Genomic DNA, 21,093 nt, shown 5'->3' on the forward strand with positions numbered 1-21,093 from the left:
ATGGAATCCTCAGCAGACAAGCAGTCTTAAGGCACTCCTTGACAGAATGACCAACTCTCAGGCCAATGTTAGAATATCTGAACCGCATGAATGTCCAGACGGCCAAAGCACTGCAGCCCACAGGGGTCCTGAGCAGGGAGACGATGCCTTCTTTGACTGTGAGGAGTCTCTGAATGGAGCAGACGGCTCCATGGGTGACAGACAGAGAAGGACTGACTGTTCAGAAGCCCCAGCATTATTCCAGGAAACAGAGGGGTCACCAAACACAGAGAAAAAACACGTCAGTGCAGAGTTAGGAGAAGCCGTGTTGTCAGGGGCGAGAACTACATTATTGGGAGGTGAAGAAGAGGGAAAAGAAACTTGGGATGAGTGCACTGAAGAAGACAAGAGTATGGCAGTTGAAGCGGGAGATTCTGATACTGAACTGAATGAAGAAGAGAACGCTCCTCCTGAATTTGATGATGAGTATCTGAGACAAGTGGAGAAAGACATGACCGAGGAGGAAACAGAGGTGAACGTCTTCATCCTAGACAACAACAACAAAAAATTGCGCAATTTGAAACTCTACAACCATCATTTGGTGGTCAGTAAGTTGGCATTACAAGAGCTCGATCTGATTGTTTTTTTTTGCTGTGCCATAGAGCCGCAGAGAGGAGAGCATGAGCCTGAAGGACAAGGGGAACAGTCAGTTCAAGAGTGGAGGTAAGCTGCTGTAGGCTAAACTGTATACTTCTGGAGGATGGATGTTTGAGAAAACGTGGTTAACAGGATCTTAGAGAATGATTCACTTAAACTATTGCTGATATGTAATCTTTTTACGTGAGTAAAGTACATGTCGGTAAAGTTAATTATGCGAGAAATGTCAGTGGAAACGCGTTTGTGCTTAGATATTGACAAAATGACCATCAAAGTAAACTTGGGAGTCACGCGATGACATGTTGTGTGGTCCTCTCACTACGGCTCGTCGGGAAAAGCATGCAGTTTATGGAGCTACAGATGAAATAAATGATGATTAACTTCACAGGGTGATGGATGAGCTTAATGCTTCTTTCCAATAAATATCGAGGGTCTTATTCTGGTGACATGATGATCGATACTTGGTTGCTGGTTGACAAATTTAAAAAAAATGTCCATAATAATCTCATCAAGTATAACCAGTGGTTCCCAACCAGGAGTACTAGGACTTGAGTACTAGGTACTTGAGAAGACTCATGAGACCAACAGAATACTGGTAAAATGCACAAGAGGGGGTACTTCAGGGGTACACTGGACAGAGCAGCATTCAGTTGGTGGTACAGTAGCTGAAAGTTGTAATCCGCTGATGGTGGCTATACCCACACTGTATCTGCGAGCTGTTGGCTGAAAGGCATTTGCCAATACAAGAGTGGGCACACTCGCTATATATAACGCACATTTGTTTTGTGAGAAAACCATCATTAGGGTTGAAAATGCGATGGAAACCCATTTTAACTTTTTTTTTAAATGTTATTCGGCACGTGAATTTAACCACAAAAAGTATTTTTATGTGCACTATGTCATCACGCACAGTCTTTTATCCACAACGAGTCAAGTTTTCTGATTTTTGAATATTCACGTGATAAACCGTCACCAATTGGATGGAAACCTAGCTAGTGAGAATCGGCCCCAAAATGTGCTTTAGTGTTAACACACTGTTCACATTAAAGCTGTGTCTGTGTATACAGTGCATTCGGAAAGTATTCAGACCCCTTTCTCCCACATTTTGTTACGTTACAGCCTTATTCTAAAATGGATTAAATAACATCCTCATCGATCTAAACACAATACCCCATAATGACAAGCGAAAACAGGTTTTTAGACATTTTTGCAAATGTATAAAATATTTATGTATGTATGTATTCAGACCTTTAGCTATGAGACTCGAAATTGAGCTCAGGTGCATCCTGTTTCCATTGATCATCGTTGAGATGTTTCTACAACTTGATTGGAGTCCACCTGTGGTAAATTCAATTGATTTGATTTGGACATGATTTGGAAAGGCACACACCTGTCTATATAAGGTCCCACAGTTGACAGTGCATGTCAGAGCAAAAACCAAGCCATGAGGTCGAAGGAATTGTCCATAGACCCCTGAGACAGGATTGTGTCGAGGCACAGATCTGGCGACGGGTACCAAAACATTGCTGTAGCATTGAAGATCCCCAAGAAGTGGCCTCCATCATTCTTAAATGGAAGATGTTTTGAACCACCAAGACTCTTCCTACAGCTGGCCGCCTGGCCAAACTGAGTAATCGGGGGAGAAGGACCTTGGTCAGGGAGGTGACCAAGAACCGGATGGTCACTCTGACAGAGTTCCAGAGTTCCTCTGTGGAGATGGTTGTCCTTCTGTAAGATTCTCCCATCTCTGCAGCACTCAACCAATCAGGCCTTTATGGTAGAGTGGCCAGACGGAATCCAGTCCTCAGTAAAAGGCACATGAGAGCACGCTTGGAGTTTGCCAAAAGGCACCTAAAGGACTCTCAGACCATAAGAAACCAGATTTGCAGGTCTGATGAGACCAAGATTGAACTTTTTGGCCTGAGTGCCAAGCATCACGTCTGGAGGAAACCTGTCACCATCCCTACGGTGAAGCATGGTGGTGGCAGCATCATGTCTGGAGGAAACCTGTCACCATCCCTACGGTGAAGAATGGTGGTGGCAGCATCATGCTGTGGTGATGTTGTTCAGTGGAAGGGACTGGGAGACGAGTCAGGATCGAGGGAAAGATGAACGGCGCAAAGTACAGAGAGATCCTTGATGTAAACCTTCTCCAGAGTGTTCAGGACCTGCGACTAGGGCAAAGGTTCACCTTCCAACAGGACGACGACCCTAAGCACACAGCCAAGTCAGCGCAGGAGTGGCTTCGGGACAAGTCTTTGAATGTCCTTGAGTGGCCCAGCCAGAGCCTGGACTTGAAACCGATCAACTGATTTCTGGAGAGACCTGAAAATAACTGTGCAGCGACGCTCCCCATCCAACCTGACTGCTTGAGAGGATCTGCTGAGAAGAATGATAGAAACTCTCCAAATACAGGTGTGCCAAGCTTGTAGCGTCATACCCAAGAAGACTTGAGGCTGTCAAAGGTGCTTCAACAAAGTACAGAGCAAAGGGTCTGAATACATGTGTAAATGTGATATTTCATTGTTTCTTTTTATACATTTGCCGTTTTTGCTTTGTCATTATGGGGGGGGGTGTAATCAATTTTAGAATAAGGATGTAACGTAACAAAATGTAGAAAAAGGCAAAGGGGTCTGAATACATACCGAATGCACTGTATACTGTATGTATGTGTACACCAGCAGCAATGCTTACATGGATGGATAATTGACTGACACTTGTTCATATCTTCCCAGAGCACACTGAGGCAGAGGAGTCGTACACTGCAGCTTTGGGATTATGCCCTGTGTGTTCCAGCAAGGAGAGAGCTATCCTCTTCTCTAACCGTGCTGCTGCCCGCATGCACCTGGTAAGACTGATAGCTAGTAACATTTAAATTTAACCAAGTGGTGAACTCTGAGGGCCCCTTTTTTTTAAGGTAATCCGGTTGGGTATTTATAACCCTTCTGAGGTCTCCTGAATTGTCAGTCTCAAGACAGCTGAAGTCTAGTTTTTATTGCTTATGTTTTTATTGCACAATTATATCACGTAAACCCAGTGCTTACCGGACATTACTTTGACCCTGACAAACAGAGTCTGTGATCAATAAAAATGACCTTGTCTTGAATCCATCAATATCCTAGGTGTGTGGAGACATTGTAGGCTACACTATGAGGAAATTCTAGTCCTAAAAATGCTTTCCAGTTTCACTGACCAGCTCAGTCGCTGGTGATGGCCGACGAGCTCGTGCCAAAAGCCTCCCTCTTGTTTTACTTTGTAAAAAAAACAATATCTGAAAGTCAGTGGAAGCTGCTGAGGGAAGGACGGCTCATAATAATGACCAGGATGGAGTCAATGGAATGGTATCAAACACATGGTTTTCATGTTTGAGACCATTCATTCCGTTCCAGACATTATTATGAGCTGTCCTCCCCTCAGCAGCATCCACTGTTGAAAGATGATAACATATTTTAGTAGCCTACAAACTGATATAGTCTTCTCTTTTCAGCAGGAGCCATTTGCTTCCCAACCTGGGTTTTCACACGATTGTATTTTAAATATTACTAAAGGCCTGTTTTGTCTGCATGCTGTTCGCTGACAGATTTGCCACGCATTCCCGACTCTAGGCATGCCTTGTTATTGGGCTACATACCATCCACAGTTAGGCTATTTTTAAAGAAGCTATTGATCCTCTGTGGCCAAATTATAGGCATTCTCATGGTGTACTAGGCTATTCAGAACCCTTTATATAGCTCCTTCAGAACCCTTTATATAGCTCCTTCAGAACCCTTTATATAGCTCCTCCAGAACCCTTTATATAGCTCCTCTCAGAACCCTTTATATAGCTCCTCCAGAACCCTTTATATAGCTCCTCCAGAACCCTTTATATAGCTCCTCAGAACCCTTTATATAGCTCCTTCAGAACCCTTTATATAGCTCCTCCAGAACCCTTTATATATCTCCTTCAGAACCCTTTATATAGCTCCTTCAGAACCCTTTATATAGCTCCTTCAGAACCCTTTATATAGCTCCTTCAGAACCCTTTATATAGCTCCTTCAGAACCCTTTATATAGCTCCTTCAGAACCCTTTATATAGCTCCCAGAACCCTTTATATAGCTCCTCCAGAACCCTTTATATAGCTCCTCCAGAACCCTTTATATAGCTCCTCTCCTTCAGAACCCTTTATATATAGCTCCTTCAGAACCCTTTATATAGCTCCTTCAGAACCCTTTATATAGCTCCCTCAGAACCCTTTATATAGCTCCTTCAGAACCCTTTATATAGCTCCCTCAGAACCCTTTATATAGCTCCCTCAGAACCCTTTATATAGCTCCTTTAGAACCCTTTATATAGCTCCTTCAGAACCCTTTATATAGCTCCTCCAGAACCCTTTATATAGCTCCTCCAGAACCCTTTATATAGCTCCTCCAGAACCCTTTATATAGCTCCTTTAGAACCCTTTATATAGCTCCTTTAGAACCCTTTATATAGCTCCTTTAGAACCCTTTATATAGCTCCTTTAGAACCCTTTATATAGCTCCTTTCAGAACCCTTTATATAGCTCCTCCAGAACCCTTTATATAGCTCCTCCAGAACCCTTTATATAGCTCCTCCAGAACCCTTTATATAGCTCCTTCAGAACCCTTTATATAGCTCCTCCAGAACCCTTTATATAGCTCCTCCAGAACCCTTTATATAGCTCCTCCAAAACCCTTTATATAGCTCCTTCAGAACCCTTTATATAGCTTTAGAACCTTTATATAGCTCAGAACCCTTTATATAGCTCATTCAGAACCCTTTATATAGCTCATTCAGAACCCTTTATATAGCTCCTTTAGAACCCTTTATATAGCTCCTTTAGAACCCTTTATATAGCTCCTTTAGAACCCTTTATATAGCTCCTTTAGAACCCTTTATATAGCTCCTTCAGAACCCTTTATATAGCTCCTTCAGAACCCTTTATATAGCTCCTTCAGAACCCTTTATAGCTCCTTCAGAACCCTTTATATAGCTTCTTTCAGAACCCTTTATATAGCTCCTTCAGAACCCTTTATATAGCTCCTTCAGAACCCTTTTATATAGCTCCTTTAGAACCCTTTATATAGCTCCTTCAGAACCCTTTATATAGCTCCTTCAGAACCCTTTATATAGCTCCTTCAGAACCCTTTCTATAGCTCCTTCAGAACCCTTTATATAGCTCCTTCAGAACCCTTATATAGAACCCGTTATATAGCCCCTTTCAGAACCCTTTATATAGCTCCTTCAGAACCCTTTCTATAGCTCCTTCAGAACCCTTTCTATAGCTCCTTCAGAACCCTTTATATAGCTCCTCCAGAACCCGTTATATAGCCCCTTTCAGAACCCTTTATATAGCTCCTTCAGAACCCTTTATATAGCTCCTCCAGAACCCGTTATATAGCTCCTCCAGAACCCGTTATATAGCTCCTTCAGAACCCTTTATATAGCTCCTCCAGAACCCGTTATATAGCCCATTTCAGAACCCTTTATATAGCTCCTCCAGAACCCGTTATATGGCTCCTTCAGAACCCTTTATATAGCTCCTCCAGAACCCTTTATAGAACCCGTAGGCTCCTTCAGAACCCTTTATATAGCTCCTCCAGAACCCGTTATATAGCTCCTTCAGAACCCTTTATATAGCTTCTTTCAGAACCCTATATAGCTCCTTCAGAACCCTTTATATAGCTCCTTCAGAACCCTTTTATATAGCTCCTTTAGAACCCTTTATATAGCTCCTTCAGAACCCTTTATATAGCTCCTTCAGAACCCTTTCTATAGCTCCTTCAGAACCCTTTATATAGCTCCTTCAGAACCCGTTATATGAACCCTTTATATAGCTCCTCCAGAACCCTTATATAGCCCTTTCAGAACCCTTTATATAGCTCCTTTAGAACCCGTTATAGGCTCCTTCAGAACCCTTTATATAGCTCCTCCAAACCCTTTATATAGCTCCTTCAGAACCCTTTCTATAGCTCCTTCAGAACCCTTTATATAGCTCCTCCAGAACCCTTATATAGCCCCTTTCAGAACCCTTTATATAGCTCCTTCAGAACCCGTTATATAGCTCCTCCAGAACCCTTTATATAGCTCCTTCAGAACCCGTTATATGGCTCCTTCAGAACCCTTTATATAGCTCCTCCAGAACCCTTTATATAGCTCCTTCAGAACCCTTTCTATAGCTCCTTCAGAACCCTTTATATAGCTCCTCCAGAACCCGTTATATAGCCCCTTTCAGAACCCTTTATATAGCTCCTTCAGAACCCGTTAGAAACCCTTTATATAGCTCCTCCAGAACCCGTTATATAGCCCCTTTCAGAACCCTTTATATAGCTCCTTCAGAACCCGTTATATAGCTCCTCCAGAACCCGTTATATAGCTCCTCCAGAACCCGTTATATAGCTCCTTCAGAACCCTTTATATAGCCCCTTTCAGAACCCTTTATATAGCTCCTCCAGAACCCGTTATATAGCTCCTCCAGAACCCGTTATATAGCTCCTCCAGAACCCGTTATATAGCTCCTTCAGAACCCTTTATATAGCCCCTTTCAGAACCCTTTATATAGCTCCTCCAGAACCCGTTATATAGCCCTTTCAGAACCCTTTATATAGCTCCTTCAGAACCCGTTATATAGCTCCTCCAGAACCCGTTATATAGCTCCTCCAGAACCCGTTATATAGCTCCTTCAGAACCCTTTATATAGCTCCTCCAGAACCCTTTATAGCCCATTTCAGAACCCTTTATATAGCTCCTTCAGAACAGAGAACCCTTTATATAGCTCCTCCAGAACCCTTTATATAGCTCCTTCAGAACCCTTTCTATAGCTCCTTCAGAACCCTTTATATAGCTCCTCCAGAACCCGTTATATAGCCCCTTTCAGAACCCTTTATATAGCTCCTTCAGAACCTGTTATATGGCTCCTTCAGAACCCTTTATATAGCTCCTCCAGAACCCGTTATATAGCCCCTTTCAGAACCCGTTATATGGCTCCTTCAGAACCCTTTATATAGCTCCTCCAGAACCCGTTATATAGCTCCTTCAGAACCCTTTATATAGCTCCTCCAGAACCCGTTATATAGCCCATTTCAGAACCCTTTATATAGCTCCTTCAGAACCCGTTATATGGCTCCTTCAGAACCCTTTATATAGCTCCTCCAGAACCCTTTATATAGCTCCTTCAGAACCCTTTCTATAGCTCCTTCAGAACCCTTTATATAGCTCCTCCAGAACCCGTTATATAGCCCCTTTCAGAACCCTTTATATAGCTCCTTCAGAACCCGTTATATGGCTCCTTCAGAACCCTTTATATAGCTCCTCCAGAACCCGTTATATAGCCCCTTTCAGAACCCGTTATATGGCTCCTTCAGAACCCTTTATATAGCTCCTCCAGAACCCTTTATATAGCTCCTCCAGAACCCTTTATATAGCTCCTTCAGAACCCTTTATATAGCTCCTCCAGAACCCTTTATATAGCTCCTTCAGAACCCTTTATATAGCTCCTCCAGAACCCTTTATATAGCTCCTTCAGAACCATTTATATAGCTCCTCCAGAACCTGTTATATAGCTCCTTCAGAACCCTTTATATAGCTCCTTCAGAACCCTTTATATAGCTCCTCCAGAACCCGTTATATGGCTCCTTCAGAACCCTTTATATAGCTCCTCCAGAACCCGTTATATGGCTCCTTCAGAACCCTTTCTATAGCTCCTTCAGAACCCTTTATATAGCTCCTCCAGAACCCGTTATATAGCCCCTTTCAGAACCCTTTATATAGCTCCTTCAGAACCTGTTATATGGCTCCTTCAGAACCCTTTATATAGCTCCTCCAGAACCCGTTATATAGCTCCTCCAGAACCCGTTATATAGCTCGTTCAGAACCCTTTCTATAGCTCCTTCAGAACCCTTTATATAGCTCCTTCAGAACCCTTTATAGCTCCTTCAGAACCCTTTATATAGCTTCTTTCAGAACCCTTTATATAGCTCCTTCAGAACCCTTTATATAGCTCCTTCAGAACCCTTTTATATAGCTCCTTTAGAACCCTTTATATAGCTCCTTCAGAACCCTTTATATAGCTCCTTCAGAACCCTTTATATAGCTCCTTCAGAACCCTTTCTATAGCTCCTTCAGAACCCTTTATATAGCTCCTTCAGAACCCGTTATATGGCTCCTCCAGAACCCGTTATATAGCCCCTTTCAGAACCCTTTATATAGCTCCTTCAGAACCCTTTCTATAGCTCCTTCAGAACCCTTTCTATAGCTCCTTCAGAACCCTTTATATAGCTCCTCCAGAACCCGTTATATAGCCCCTTTCAGAACCCTTTATATAGCTCCTTCAGAACCCTTTATAGCTCCTCCAGAACCCGTCTCCTCCAGAACCCGTTATATAGCTCCTTCAGAACCCTTTATATAGCTCCTCCAGAACCCGTTATATAGCCCATTTCAGAACCCTTTATATAGCTCCTCCAGAACCCGTTATATGGCTCCTTCAGAACCCTTTATATAGCTCCTCCAGAACCCGTTATATAGCCCCTTTCAGAACCCGTTATATGGCTCCTTCAGAACCCTTTATATAGCTCCTCCAGAACCCGTTATATAGCTCCTTCAGAACCCTTTATATAGCTTCTTTCAGAACCCTTTATATAGCTCCTTCAGAACCCTTTATATAGCTCCTTCAGAACCCTTTTATATAGCTCCTTTAGAACCCTTTATATAGCTCCTTCAGAACCCTTTATATAGCTCCTTCAGAACCCTTTCTATAGCTCCTTCAGAACCCTTTATATAGCTCCTTCAGAACCCGTTATATGGCTCCTTCAGAACCCTTTATATAGCTCCTCCAGAACCCGTTATATAGCCCCTTTCAGAACCCTTTATATAGCTCCTTCAGAACCCGTTATATGGCTCCTTCAGAACCCTTTATATAGCTCCTCCAGAACCCTTTATATAGCTCCTTCAGAACCCTTTCTATAGCTCCTTCAGAACCCTTTATATAGCTCCTCCAGAACCCGTTATATAGCCCCTTTCAGAACCCTTTATATAGCTCCTTCAGAACCCGTTATATAGCTCCTCCAGAACCCTTTATATAGCTCCTTCAGAACCCGTTATATGGCTCCTTCAGAACCCTTTATATAGCTCCTCCAGAACCCTTTATATAGCTCCTTCAGAACCCTTTCTATAGCTCCTTCAGAACCCTTTATATAGCTCCTCCAGAACCCGTTATATAGCCCCTTTCAGAACCCTTTATATAGCTCCTTCAGAACCCGTTATATGGCTCCTTCAGAACCCTTTATATAGCTCCTCCAGAACCCGTTATATAGCCCCTTTCAGAACCCTTTATATAGCTCCTTCAGAACCCGTTATATAGCTCCTCCAGAACCCGTTATATAGCTCCTCCAGAACCCGTTATATAGCTCCTTCAGAACCCTTTATATAGCCCCTTTCAGAACCCTTTATATAGCTCCTCCAGAACCCGTTATATAGCTCCTCCAGAACCCGTTATATAGCTCCTCCAGAACCCGTTATATAGCTCCTTCAGAACCCTTTATATAGCCCCTTTCAGAACCCTTTATATAGCTCCTCCAGAACCCGTTATATAGCCCCTTTCAGAACCCTTTATATAGCTCCTTCAGAACCCGTTATATAGCTCCTCCAGAACCCGTTATATAGCTCCTCCAGAACCCGTTATATAGCTCCTTCAGAACCCTTTATATAGCTCCTCCAGAACCCGTTATATAGCCCATTTCAGAACCCTTTATATAGCTCCTTCAGAACCCTTTATATAGCTCCTTCAGAACCCTTTATATAGCTCCTCCAGAACCCTTTATATAGCTCCTTCAGAACCCTTTCTATAGCTCCTTCAGAACCCTTTATATAGCTCCTCCAGAACCCGTTATATAGCCCCTTTCAGAACCCTTTATATAGCTCCTTCAGAACCTGTTATATGGCTCCTTCAGAACCCTTTATATAGCTCCTCCAGAACCCGTTATATAGCCCCTTTCAGAACCCGTTATATGGCTCCTTCAGAACCCTTTATATAGCTCCTCCAGAACCCGTTATATAGCTCCTTCAGAACCCTTTATATAGCTCCTCCAGAACCCGTTATATAGCCCATTTCAGAACCCTTTATATAGCTCCTTCAGAACCCGTTATATGGCTCCTTCAGAACCCTTTATATAGCTCCTCCAGAACCCTTTATATAGCTCCTTCAGAACCCTTTCTATAGCTCCTTCAGAACCCTTTATATAGCTCCTCCAGAACCCGTTATATAGCCCCTTTCAGAACCCTTTATATAGCTCCTTCAGAACCCGTTATATGAGAACCCTTTATATAGCTCCTCCAGAACCCGTTATAGCCCCTTTCAGAACCCTTTATATGGCTCCTTCAGAACCCTTTATATAGCTCCTCCAGAACCCTTTATATAGCTCCTTCAGAACCCTTTATATAGCTCCTCCAGAACCCATTATATAGCTCCTTCAGAACCCTTTATATAGCTCCTCCAGAACCCTTTATATAGCTCCTTCAGAACCATTTATATAGCTCCTCCAGAACCTGTTATATAGCTCCTTCAGAACCCTTTATATAGCTCCTTCAGAACCCTTTATATAGCTCCTCCAGAACCCGTTATATAGCCCCTTTCAGAACCCGTTATATGGCTCCTTCAGAACCCTTTATATAGCTCCTCCAGAACCCGTTATATGGCTCCTTCAGAACCCTTTCTATAGCTCCTTCAGAACCCTTTATATAGCTCCTCCAGAACCCGTTATATAGCCCCTTTCAGAACCCTTTATATAGCTCCTTCAGAACCTGTTATATGGCTCCTTCAGAACCCTTTATATAGCTCCTCCAGAACCTGTTATATAGCTCCTTCAGAACCCTTTATATAGCTCCTTCAGAACCCTTTATATAGCTCCTCCAGAACCCGTTATATAGCCCCTTTCAGAACCCGTTATATGGCTCCTTCAGAACCCTTTCTATAGCTCCTTCAGAACCCGTTATATAGCTCCTTCAGAACCCTTTATATAGCCCCTTTCAGAACCCTTTATATAGCTCCTCCAGAACCCGTTATATAGCCCCTTTCAGAACCCTTTATATAGCTCCTTCAGAACCCGTTATATAGCTCCTCCAGAACCCGTTATATAGCTCCTCCAGAACCCGTTATATAGCTCCTTCAGAACCCTTTATATAGCTCCTCCAGAACCCGTTATATAGCCCATTTCAGAACCCTTTATATAGCTCCTTCAGAACCCGTTATATGGCTCCTTCAGAACCCTTTATATAGCTCCTCCAGAACCCTTTATATAGCTCCTTCAGAACCCTTTCTATAGCTCCTTCAGAACCCTTTATATAGCTCCTCCAGAACCCGTTATATAGCCCCTTTCAGAACCCTTTATATAGCTCCTTCAGAACCTGTTATATGGCTCCTTCAGAACCCTTTATATAGCTCCTCCAGAACCCGTTATATAGCCCCTTTCAGAACCCGTTATAGCTCCTTCAGAACCCTTTATATAGCTCCTCCAGAACCCGTTATATAGCTCCTTCAGAACCCTTTATATAGCTCCTCCAGAACCCGTTATATAGCCCATTTCAGAACCCTTTATATAGCTCCTTCAGAACCCGTTATATGGCTCCTTCAGAACCCTTTATATAGCTCCTCCAGAACCCTTTATATAGCTCCTTCAGAACCCTTTCTATAGCTCCTTCAGAACCCTTTATATAGCTCCTCCAGAACCCGTTATATAGCCCCTTTCAGAACCCTTTATATAGCTCCTTCAGAACCCGTTATATGGCTCCTTCAGAACCCTTTATATAGCTCCTCCAGAACCCGTTATATAGCCCCTTTCAGAACCCGTTATATGGCTCCTTCAGAACCCTTTATATAGCTCCTCCAGAACCCTTTATATAGCTCCTTCAGAACCCTTTATATAGCTCCTCCAGAACCCGTTATATAGCTCCTTCAGAACCCTTTATATAGCTCCTCCAGAACCCTTTATATAGCTCCTTCAGAACCATTTATATAGCTCCTCCAGAACCTGTTATATAGCTCCTTCAGAACCCTTTATATAGCTCCTTCAGAACCCTTTATATAGCTCCTCCAGAACCCGTTATATAGCCCCTTTCAGAACCCGTTATATGGCTCCTTCAGAACCCTTTATATAGCTCCTCCAGAACCCGTTATATGGCTCCTTCAGAACCCTTCAGAACCCTTTATATAGCTCCTCCAGAACCCGTTATATAGCCCCTTTCAGAACCCTTTATATAGCTCCTTCAGAACCTGTTATATGGCTCCTTCAGAACCCTTTATATAGCCCCTCCAGAACCCGTTATATAGCCCATTTCAGAACCCTTTTAAATGATCTGTAAGGAAATACTTGATGAGTTGCAGGGTCATGTCTATCAGAGTGGAGAGAGGGAGAAAGATCATATAGGGGATCTCATTCCAGTTCTGTGAGCGATACTGGTGTTCTTCTCACACAGCCACGGCTACTTGTTGGTCTCAAGTATAGGTTACAACGTTGTGCAAACCTTAAGCCCTGACCGGCACGGCCCAACGCGAATCAACTCTTAGAATATCAACCCTGGGCTGGAAATCTACTTTTTTTCACATCACATCTTTGAGGCGGGGGGGAGGAAAATTAACAAAGGCAACACGAATTAACTTTGATCTCTTTTAATCTGCATTTTTTACATAGCAAAAAGTGAAAATGATGTTTCATGCCACGATAGGTATTGGATCCGGTCAAATAGGTTCCGGAATTAAACAGTCCAAAACGGAGAGGTGCAGGATCCTGTTCTAGCAGGCTAAAATGAAGCGCTGAGTAAACCACCATTATCTCCCAAGAGGGTGGGGCTAAGAGAGACAGATCTCTTGTGACCCCTAGTGGTGCTCTACTGTAGCTACATGCTACATAAGTTTAGGATTGGTTTGCCTGGCAAACACAATCCTACCTGGTTATTCAGATGGCTCGGGTCAAGACATCAAAATGTCATTTGGAGTTGATGTCATCTTGTCATAACCTTTCCACCCAAACAAATACATAACAAAATGGTGACTGCTGAGTTTGAAACAACTTTCCCCCTCTAATAGGATAAGAATGAGAGAGCCATCGCTGACTGCACCAAGGGTGAGTCTGTTATGTCTCTGTTCTAATTCCACAATGCCAGACGATTGACCTGTCTGGGACATGGCGTGCCAGACGATTGACCTGTCTGGGACATGGCGTGCCAGACGATTGACCTGTCTGGGACATGGCGTGCCAGACGATTGACCTGTCTGGGACATGGCGTGCCAGACGATTGACCTGTCTGGGACATGGCGTGCCAGACGATTGACCTGTCTGGGACATGGCGTGCCAGACGATTGACCTGTCTGGGACATGGCGTGCCAGACGATTGACCTGTCTGGGACATGGCGTGCCAGACGATTGACCTGTCTGGGACATGGCGTGCCAGACGATTGACCTGTCTGGGACATGGGGTGCCAGACGATTGACCCGTCTGGGACATGGCGTGCCAGACGATTGACCCGTCTGGGACATGGCACGCCAGCCAGACGATTGACCTGTCTGGGACATGGCACGCCAGCCAGACGATTGACCTGTCTGGGACATGGCACGCCAGACGATTGACCTGTCTGGGACATGGCATGCCAGACGATTGACCTGTCTGGGACATGGCATGCCAGACGATTGACCTGTCTGGGACATGGCATACCAGACGATTGACCTGTCTGGGACATGGCACGCCAGACGATTGACCTGTCTGGGACATGGCACGCCAGACGATTGACCTGTCTGGGACATGGCACGCCAGACGATTGACCTGTCTGGGACATGGCATGCCAGACGATTGACCTGTCTGGGACATGGCACGCCAGCCAGACGATTGACCTGTCTGGGACATGGCACGCCAGCCAGACGATTGACCTGTCTGGGACATGGCATGCCAGACGATTGACCTGTCTGGGACATGGCACGCCAGATGATTGACCTGTCTGGGACATGGTGTGTGCTTCTTTCCAAGTATATTGTGTGTGAAGAAGACAATTCCCACTCCAGAACACTGTTTTAAAAAATATATTATAATAATTCTGTTCAACCAATCCAGGCGTATGATCGAAATCACTAACGCCAGCTGCAGATTTGGATAAATGCCATTTGTATTATTCATACCCATCGCTACGTAACTAGAACTCTGTCCTTGTTTTCATCACCTCCAGCCATAGAGTTGAACCCAAACTACATGCGAGCGATCCTGCGGAGGGCAGAGCTCTATGAGAAAACAGACAAGCTGGATGAGGCTTTGGAAGACTACAAGGCTGCTCTGGAGAAAGACCCCCACCTGCCTTCAGCCAGAGAGGCCTGCATGGTTAGTAGCAACCACTGACATTTATACTATAATATATAATTGTTAGCAGAATAGAGAAGGCTTACATTTTAAGTCACTCTTCGCCTCCCAAGTGGCGTAGAGGTTTAAGGCACTGCATCACTACAGACCCAGGTTCGATCCCGGGCTGTATCACAACCAGCCGTGATCGGGAGTCCCATAGGGCGGCGCACAATTGGCCCAGCGTCATCCGGGTTAGGGGAGAGTATGGCCGGGGGTGCTTTACTTGGCTCATCGTGCTTTAGAGAATCCTTGTGGCGGGCCGGGCGCCTGCAGGCTGACCTCGGTCGTCGGTTGAACAGTGTTTCCTCTGACACATTGATGCGGCTGGCTTCCGGGTGTTAAAAAAGCGTGGTTTGGCAGGTCATGTTTGGGAGGACGCATGACTCGACCTTTGCCTTTTTCGACCTGTTGGGGAGTTGCAGCGATGAGACAAGATCGAGAAAGGGGGTAAAATACACTCCCCCCAAAATAAGATATATAAGAAAATAAAAAAACACTCTTCAGTAAATGCACATGTCATGTCGTAGTTAACACATGAACAGTATTGTGTGAAGGTTTTCATTTTACATTGAATGTTGTTAGGTGTGCCTTTAGCGAAACCCAAACAGTCGTTATAATCAATAATAATGAAGCGTTTGATATGGGGCCCAGTTATTAAACCATTTAATTGATTTTGCTTGTTTAATAGCTAGGGTGTCAAATTCATCAAAAATAAATAAAAAATGCATTTACTGTTAAACATGAAATATTGAATGCTAGGCAAACTGAAATGTCTTGGACAAAGATGTGTTTTTCATCTTTCCATTCAATGAGGTTTGTGGTTGACAGTTTCTGTGTCCCTGATTTGTTCTGAATGAGGCTCTGCAATAATAACAGGAGCCGAGTAGCAGCTCTTACTAATGTAGCCATGAGGGGGAGGCTTACACAACACAAGCTCACAGCGCCTGCATCCCAAAAGGCATCCTATTAGTCCCTTTTAGAGTGCACTAACTAATGCACTACATAGGGAATAGGGTGCCGTTTAAGGCACGGATTGGACTGGCCTGGAATAGAAGCTTTTCTCCATCTGAAATGCACCATCTGACACTAAATGGTCTCAAGATACTCTCGTCTTATCTCCCCAGCCCCGACACACACTGGTACACACACATACACTTACCAGAGAATCAACTCCTCCCAACAACTCCACAGTTAATTATACTGAACAAAAATATAAACGCAACAAGTGTCAGTCCCATGTTTCGTGAGCAGAAATTTTCCATACTCACAAAAAGCTTATTTTTTTTTTATCTGATTTTGGGCACAAATGTGTTTACATTCCTGTTCGTGAGCATTTCTCCTTTGCCAAGATAATCCAGCCACCTGACAGGTGTGGTATATCAATAAGATGATTAAACAGCATGATCATTACACAGGTGCACCTTGTACTGGGGACATTAAAAGGCCACTCTAAAATGTGCAGTTTTGTCACACAACACAATGCCACAGATGTCTCAAGTTTTGAGGGAGCGTGCAATTGGCATGCTGACTGCAGGGATGTCCACCAGAACTGCTGCCAGATAATTGAATGTTCATTTCTCTACCATAAGCCACCTCCAACATTATTTTAGAGAATTTGGCAGTATGTCCAACTGGCCTCATCCCCTGAACACGTGTAACCACGTCAGCCTAGGACTTCCGGCTTCTTCACCTGCAGAATCGTCTGACACCAGCCACCGGACAGCTGCTGAAACTGTGGATTTGCACAACTGAAGAATTTCTGCAGGAACTGTCAGAGACCGTCTTTGGGAATCTCATCTGCGTGCTTATCGTCCTCACCAGGGTCTTGACCTGACTGCAGTTTGGCGTTGTAACTGACTTCACTAGGCAAAAGCTCACCTTCAATGGCCACTGGCGTGCTGGAGGTGTTTGCTCTTCACGGATAAATCCTAGTTTCAACTGTACCAGGCAGATGGCAGACGACGTGTAATGGTATCGTGTGGGTGAGTGGTTTGCTGATGTCAACATTGTGAACAGAGTGCCCCCTGGTGGTGGGGTTATGGAATGGGCAGGCATAAGCTACGGACAACGGACACAATTGCATTTTATCAATGGCGATTTGAATGCACAGAGATACCGTGACGAGATCCCGAGGCCCCCATTGCCATGCCATTCATCCACCGACATCACCTCGTGTTTCAGCATGATAATCTGTATACTACTTGGAAGCTGACAATGTGTCAGTTCTTCAGTGGTCTGCAGACTCACCAGACATGTTTGGGATGCTTTGGATCAATGCGTACAACGCCGTGTTCCAGTTCCCGCCAATATCCAGAACCTTCGCACAGCCATTAAAGAGGAGTAGGAGAACATTCCACAGGCCACAATACACAGCCTGATCAATTCTATGTGTACATAGCCCACCTATAATTTAGCCCAAACAACTACCTCTCCCCTACTGTATTTATTTATTTATTTTGCTCCTTTTGCACCCCATTATTTTTTATTTCTACTTTGCACTTTCTTCCACTGCAAATCTACCATTCCAGTGTTTTACTTGCTATATTGTATTTACTTTGCCACCATGGCCTTTTTTTTGCCTTTACCTCCCTTATCTCACCTCATTTGCTCACATTGTATATAGACTTGTTTCTACTGTATTATTGACTGTATGTTTGTTTTACTCCATGTGTAACTCTGTGTTGTTGTATGTGTCGAACTGCTTTGCTTTATCTTGGCCAGGTCGCAATTGTAAATGAGAACTTGTTCTCAACTTGCCTACCTGGTTAAATAAAGGTGAAATGTGAAGGAGATGTGTCGCACTGCATGAGGCAAATGGTGGTCACACCAGATACTGACTGCTTTTCCTGCACCCCCAGGAAAACATTTCAAAGACATAAGTACAGTCCATTTTTTTCCTTTTTTTCTGTGGCCAACAGTTGAACATCTGTATTCCCAGTCATGTGAAATCCATAGATTAGGGCCTAATGACTTTATTTCAATTGATTTGATTTTCCTTAAACTCAAAAAAAGAAACGTCCATTTTTCAGCACCCTGTCTTTCAAAGATCATTAGTAAAAATCCAAATAACTTCATAGATCTTCATTGTAAAGGGTTTAAACACTGTTTCCCAGGCTTGTTCAATGAACCATGAACAATTAATGAACATGCACCTGTGGAACGGTCGTTAAGACACTAACAGCTTACAGACGGTAGACAATTAAGGTCACAGTTAGAAAAACTTAGGACACTAAAGAGGCCTTTCTACTGACTCTGGAAAAACACCAAAAGAAAGATGCCCAGGGTCCCTGCTACAGGGAGACAGGACAGACAGCTGATCATCCTCTCAGTGGCAGACCCTGTGTAACAATACCTACACAGGATTGGTACTTCTGAAACTCACACCTGCGGGACAGGTACAGGATGGCAACAACAATGTCCGAGTTACACCAGGAACACACAATCCCTCCATCAGTGCTCAGACTGTCCACAATAGGCTGAGAGAGGCTGTACTGAGGGCTTGTAGGCCTGTTGTAAGGCAGGTCCTCACCGGACATCACCGGCAACAACGTCACCTATGGGCACAAACCCACCGTCGCTGGACCAGACAGGACTGGCAAAAAGTGCTCTTCACTGATGAGTCGCGGTTTTGTCTCACCAGGGGTGTTGGTCGGATTTGCGTTTATCGTCGGAGGAATGAGCGTTACACCGAGGCCTGTACTCTGGAGCGGGATCGAGGTGGAGGTTCCGTCATGATCTGGGGGCAGTGTGTCACCGTATCATCGGACTGAGCTTGTTGTCATTGCAGGCAATCTCAACTCTGTGCGTTACAGCAAGAACTGGCAAATCTGGTGCAGTCCACGAGGAGGAGATGCACTGCAGTACTTAATGCAGCTGGTGGCCACACCAGATACTGACTGTTACTTTTGATTTTTGACACCCCCCCCCCCCCATTGTTCAGGGACACATTATTCCATTTCTCCTAGTAACATGTCTGTGGAACTTGTTCGGTTTGTCTCAGTTGTTGATTCTTATGTTCATACAAATATTTACACATGTTAAGTTTACTTAAAATAAACGCAGTTGACAGTGAGGATGTTTTTTTGCTGAGTTTATGAACTTTAACTCAATAAAATATTTCTAGTTGCGTTTTTATATTTTTGTTCAGTGTAGTTTGATCTAGAATGGATAATGTGTGATGAGAACTTCTGTCCTTGGAGGCGTGCTGTCTAGACCTGCAGCTCCCTAGATGGAAGATGCTGTCTAGACCTGCAGCTCCCTAGATGGAAGATGCTGTCTAGACCTGCAGCTCCCTAGATGGAAGATGCTGTCTAGACCTGCAGCTCCCTAGATGGAAGATGCTGTCTAGACCTGCAGCTCCCTAGATGGAAGATGCTGTCTAGACCTGCAGCTCCCTAGATGGAAGATGCTGTCTAGACCTGCAGCTCCCTAGATAGAAGATGCTGTATAGACCTGCAGCTCCCTAGATAGAAGATGCTGTGTAGACCTGCAGCTCCCTAGATGGAAGATGCTGTCTAGACCTGCAGCTCCCTAGATGGAAGATGCTGTCTAGACCTGCAGCTCCCTAGATAGAAGATGCTGTCTAGACCTGCAGCTCCCTAGATGGAAGATGCTGTCTAGACCTGCAGCTCCATAGATAGAAGATGCTGTGTAGACCTGCAGCTCCCTAGATAGAAGATGCTGTCTAGACCTGCAGCTCCCTAGATGGAAGATGCTGTCTAGACCTGCAGCTCCCTAGATGGAAGATGCTGTCTAGACCTGCAGCTCCCTAGATGGAAGATGCTGTCTAGACCTGCAGCTCCCTAGATGGAAGATGCTGTCTAGACCTGCAGCTCCCTAGATGGAAGATGCTGTCTAGACCTGCTGCTCCCTAGATGGAAGATGCTGTCTAGACCTGCAGCACCCTAGATAGAAGATGCTGTCTAGACCTGCAGCACCCGAGATGGAAGATGCTGTCTAGACCTGCAGCTCCCTAGATGGAAGATGCTGTCTAGACCTGCAGCTCCCTAGATGGAAGATGCTGTCTAGACCTACAGCTCCCTAGATGGAAGATGCTGTCTAGACCTGCAGCTCCCGAGATGGAAGATGCTGTCTAGACCTGCAGCTCCCTAGATGGAAGATGCTGTCTAGACCTGCAGCTCCCTAGATGGAAGATGCTGTCTAGACCTGCAGCTCCCTAGATGGAAGATGCTGTGTAGACCTGCAGCTCCCTGGATGGAAGATGCTGTGTAGACCTGTGTAGACCTGCAGCTCCCTAGATGGAAGATGCTGTCTAGACCTGCAGCACCCTAGATAGAAGATGACAGTGATTACAAAACAGAGGAAAGGGCTCCTTCTGACTTGAGATGGATAATGAGGTGTTACTGTGAAGGGTTTACCTCCCGCTTGCTCTAGTGCAGGGGTCAGGTGTAATGTGTTCCCACCACAGGGTTGTTGCCAAGACAACCGGAAGGTAAAGTAGTGGAAAGTGTTTTATTCTGTGAAGTTCCATTCCAAACAGTGCTGGTAGGATGAGTACAATATAAGATCAGCAGAAGGTAAACCGTATCTGCCAGTAGTCTTCACAGCAATCGGGCACATGTGTAGTCATTTACCTCGACTGTCTCTCTCCCTCTCCTCCATACAGCGGCTTCCACAACAGATCCACGAGCGAAATGAGAAGCTGAAGGACGATATGATGGGTATGAGATCACCAACTGCTTTTCTATTGTTTTGCATAGATTGCACCCCCAGGAAAACATTTCAAAGACACAAGTGCAGTGCATTCGGAAAGTATTCAGACCCCTTCCCCTTTTCCATGACAAAGCGAAAACACGGTTTTAGAAATGTTTGCAAATGTATTTAAAAAAATGTTTTTTTTTTTTTTTAACAGATCGCTTATTTACATAAGTATTCAGATCCTTCGCTTTGAGACTCTAAATTGAGCCCAGGTGCATCGTTTTTCCCCCCCATTGATCATCCTTGAGATGTTTCTACAATTTGTTTTTCACTGACTAGCAAAAAATAAATCTGCAACGGTGATATGTTTTAAATCATATTGTTGTCAGGTGAGGGTGACCGCTAAAATAACATGTGGGAA

General features: G+C 44.3%; 1 protein-coding gene across 1 annotated transcript in view; it reads left to right on the top strand.

Moving 5' to 3' along the window:
- Positions 1-21,093, top strand: part of LOC124014464 (tetratricopeptide repeat protein 1-like) — a 22,013-nt gene continuing 920 nt past the window's right edge. Inside the window, 7 exon segments of the mRNA XM_046329510.1 lie at positions 1-27; positions 29-511; positions 642-702; positions 3,372-3,484; positions 13,714-13,750; positions 14,845-14,993; positions 20,641-20,695. Of these exon segments, the coding sequence (XP_046185466.1) occupies positions 1-27; positions 29-511; positions 642-702; positions 3,372-3,484; positions 13,714-13,750; positions 14,845-14,993; positions 20,641-20,695 (925 nt within the window).

The sequence above is a fragment of the Oncorhynchus gorbuscha genome, linkage group LG02, assembly GCF_021184085.1.
Source record: "Oncorhynchus gorbuscha isolate QuinsamMale2020 ecotype Even-year linkage group LG02, OgorEven_v1.0, whole genome shotgun sequence".
In the NCBI taxonomy this organism is placed as follows: Eukaryota; Metazoa; Chordata; class Actinopteri; order Salmoniformes; family Salmonidae; genus Oncorhynchus; species Oncorhynchus gorbuscha.